This window comes from Oculina patagonica, unplaced genomic scaffold, assembly GCF_052425735.1.
Source record: "Oculina patagonica isolate OP01 unplaced genomic scaffold, crgOcupat unplaced114, whole genome shotgun sequence".
In the NCBI taxonomy this organism is placed as follows: Eukaryota; Metazoa; Cnidaria; class Anthozoa; order Scleractinia; family Oculinidae; genus Oculina; species Oculina patagonica.
The window spans coordinates 1-3,267 of NW_027557128.1; the positions used below are offsets into that span (position 1 = coordinate 1).

General features: G+C 42.3%; 1 protein-coding gene across 1 annotated transcript; it reads left to right on the forward strand.

The window, feature by feature from the left end:
* The first annotated feature begins 923 nt into the window (after positions 1-923).
* Positions 924-2,993, forward strand: LOC144639636 (uncharacterized). The gene is made up of 3 exons (XM_078498926.1): positions 924-1,304; positions 2,267-2,430; positions 2,873-2,993. The coding sequence occupies exons 1-3, from the start codon at positions 924-926 to the stop codon at positions 2,991-2,993; spliced, it is 666 nt and encodes a 221-aa protein (XP_078355052.1).
* The last annotated feature ends 274 nt before the right edge of the window (positions 2,994-3,267 follow it).

Genomic DNA, 3,267 nt, shown 5'->3' on the forward strand with positions numbered 1-3,267 from the left:
GTTTCGAACCGAACCGGACCTGTTTACATGGAACCATTTGGAACCGATCCAGGTGTTTACACGGGACCGTTCTTCTATATGCGCCATTGATTTCAACATAACCTTATGTCAACAATTATTAACCACGAACACATAGGGTGGTCTGCCTGTGCTCCGTCGCGAGAAAAAATGTAATTTGTGATGATCTTAAATTAGCATATATTTTGCCGGCACGGATCAGAGGGCTGGGTGTGGGTTTGAGGTGCGCAGTGTATAGTGGGATTTGAGTTTAAATAGGTGGCCGTTAGAAAGGTGAGACATTCTACGGTCAGCCTTCGTCACGTTTTGGTCAATGTTTGGTTATATTTGTTTTTCCTATGTCATCAGTGGATGCAGGATTACGCTTTGTTTTGTTTAAATATTTAGTTCTGCTTTTATGATTGTATCACTGTAAGATCATAAATTTCGAATGACGCTTCGTCTTGTTTAAATATTTAGGTTTGCTATCAGAATTGTATCACTGTAACATCGTATATTTGGAAAAGTATTTGTTTACAGTAGTTAGATAATAATATAATACCCTAAACCCCCAAGGGTTGCGCCACTGCCTTGGTCGGGGCCACACGTTCCCCGTTTTCTCCACTTGCTGGTTTTTAGGGGTTTTCGTGTCCGGCTTTGGTGCACTTAGTATTTGTCATTTATTCATACCTTGTATTATATGTTGAGATGAAATAAACGGGACGATGGCTTGGCTGGCCAACGCACCCAATTTAATCAATGTCTTGTGTGTCCGGATGTGTAGTGGAGGCAAAATTAACGCCTGATCGCAGGTTATGTAGTACCCAATCCCACGCATTCCAAAGCTGAACATCAGAACTTCGCATGTTGTCTTGCATGTTGTGCGCTTTATGCTCTACTCCAGTGTAGTAGAGTTTGATTCAAGTATGAACAAGAAGACAAAATCAAAGCTCAAAAGTGAGGACCAGGTTGGATCAAAGGAACACACGCATGATTTGACAAGCGACGAAATCCAGCAAACTCAAGCTGAACTCCTGGCCTGGTACGACAAAAACCACAGAAAGCTTCCCTGGAGGGACCGAGTGTCCCTGACAGATCCAAACAAGCGAGCATATGCTGTGTGGGTCTCTGAGATCATGCTGCAGCAAACACAGGTCGCTACTGTTAAGGATTATTACACCCGCTGGATGGAGAAATGGCCGACTGTTGAACACTTGTCACGTGCGAGTTTGGAAGAAGTAAATGAGATGTGGTCAGGACTTGGTTATTATTCGCGGGCAAAGAGACTCCACGAGGGAGCTAAGAAGGTCAGTGCAACATTCTTTTGGTTTTCATTTTTAGTTTTGTTTCTTTTAAAAAGGTGAAGTTAAAAGACCATATTCGTATTCAAATGACATATTTTGAGCTAGTTCCAGTCCAATACCGAGATGTGAATATGATTTTATTTTGCTACACAAGAAGATCTGAGAACGAAGTGGGGTGGAGTGGGGAGGGAAGGGGACAGGAGGAAGGGGAGGGGAAGCAACCACTCATTTCGCACCAATGTTTCTTTAAACGGAAATGGGCAGTTCCAGAAAATATCCATACACCACGACGGACAGCTTTTTGGAATTCCGAGGGCAAGGGGGGGTTCTTTGAACTGGAATTCCGAGGGCATGGGGGGATACTTACGATTGGAATTCCAAAGGCATGGGGGAGTTCCAGATCTTAGATTTCCAGAGGAGACAGACAAAAGTGTGTTCCTTGAAAATGCTAATTTTGTGGATTACTCATTTGTAAATAAAGCACGAACTGACGACCGCGTCGCAGAAGCAGGATACTTAACAATTATCCTGCGAAATCGCGCGGAATATCGCCTGGTACTTAGCCGACGAGGCCGTAGGCCGAGTTGGCTAAAATCAGACGATATTCCGCAAGATTGAGCAGGATAATTGTTTTATTATTCAACAAATTGTCAACCAAACACATTTCGTAGATAGAAAAACTGTAATTATGCAGCGCTTTACAAGATTTCGGACGAATCTTCGCAACCTACGTATATCGCAGGATATCTGTTATGTACGGATGACAGATAACGTTAACATTTTGACCATATATGGGCAGCGCGCGCATCTGTTGAATAATAAAAGAAGATACAAGACAAGTATCGATCGATCAGGCGTGTGTTTGCGTTTATTTACAAAAAACCAATAAAATGTGGGTTATACATCAAGCTCCAGATGCCTTAACGTTGATGAATGTCTTCATTCACTCTTTTTTCTTGTCAAAGCGGATCCACAACATATTCAGCACATTCAGTGGAGCGCGAAACTATTTTGCCACGCTTCAAGACGCCATTTTGAAGCACGTGGGATTGGGAGCGACTGCTGACCCCGAAGGCTCAATTCAAGATGGGGGATATGTCAGTGCACTCCATCGTATTATCTTCCGAAAGTACACACGTACATAACATGATATTGTTATTTTAATCTTATGTACCAGTTTGGGGCAATGTAAAGTTAATGTAGGTTGTATCTGTTGAACAAGAGTATGGAGAAAACTCTTAATTTTTTTTACATTTTCATCCCAGCCTCTGTTACAGATCGAGTCATTTGAAATAATTTGATGTAAAATACGCCAAATTGGGCATATTTGCGAACCCTGCCGGGAATTGTAAAGGACTTACAGAAAAGAGGAAAAATCCGAACGGGAGGGGGTTAAGGATTATGGAATTCCGAGGGAATGGGGGGGTAACGCATTTTGGAATTTCCGAAGGCAAGGGGGGTTTAAATATTGAAGCCGTCTGTCGTGGTGTATGGATATTTTCTGGAATTGCCCAATGCAGTTTTTTGTTGGATAAACATGATGCATATGTTAAAACTGTGTTACTTCCCAGGGCAATTAAACTGTACAATTCCCTAGGGCAACAACAGCTTGAACTCTGGTCTGGCATCGTGATCTCTGTATGTGCCGCAATGAGCCCTGCAAATTTTGACGATGATCAAGGCTTTCAATAAAACCCAGTATGTGCCAGAGCTCCAGCAGGCAGTCATTGGCCACCAGCTAAAATTCATCCAGCTTCCCATAAAGGAGAGCTTTTTTGTTGGTCTTCGAGAACCCCCCACCCCCAAGGTTTTTCAATCCCTTCTGTGGGGGAAAATTGACATTTTCTGGAACTACACATTGTAACAAAAGCAGGGGAAAGTTAAGATTACAGAATTTGTATGGGATAATTTCTACAATGTTTAGGAAACTGTGATTAAAGTGTACATGTACATGTATCTTAAACAG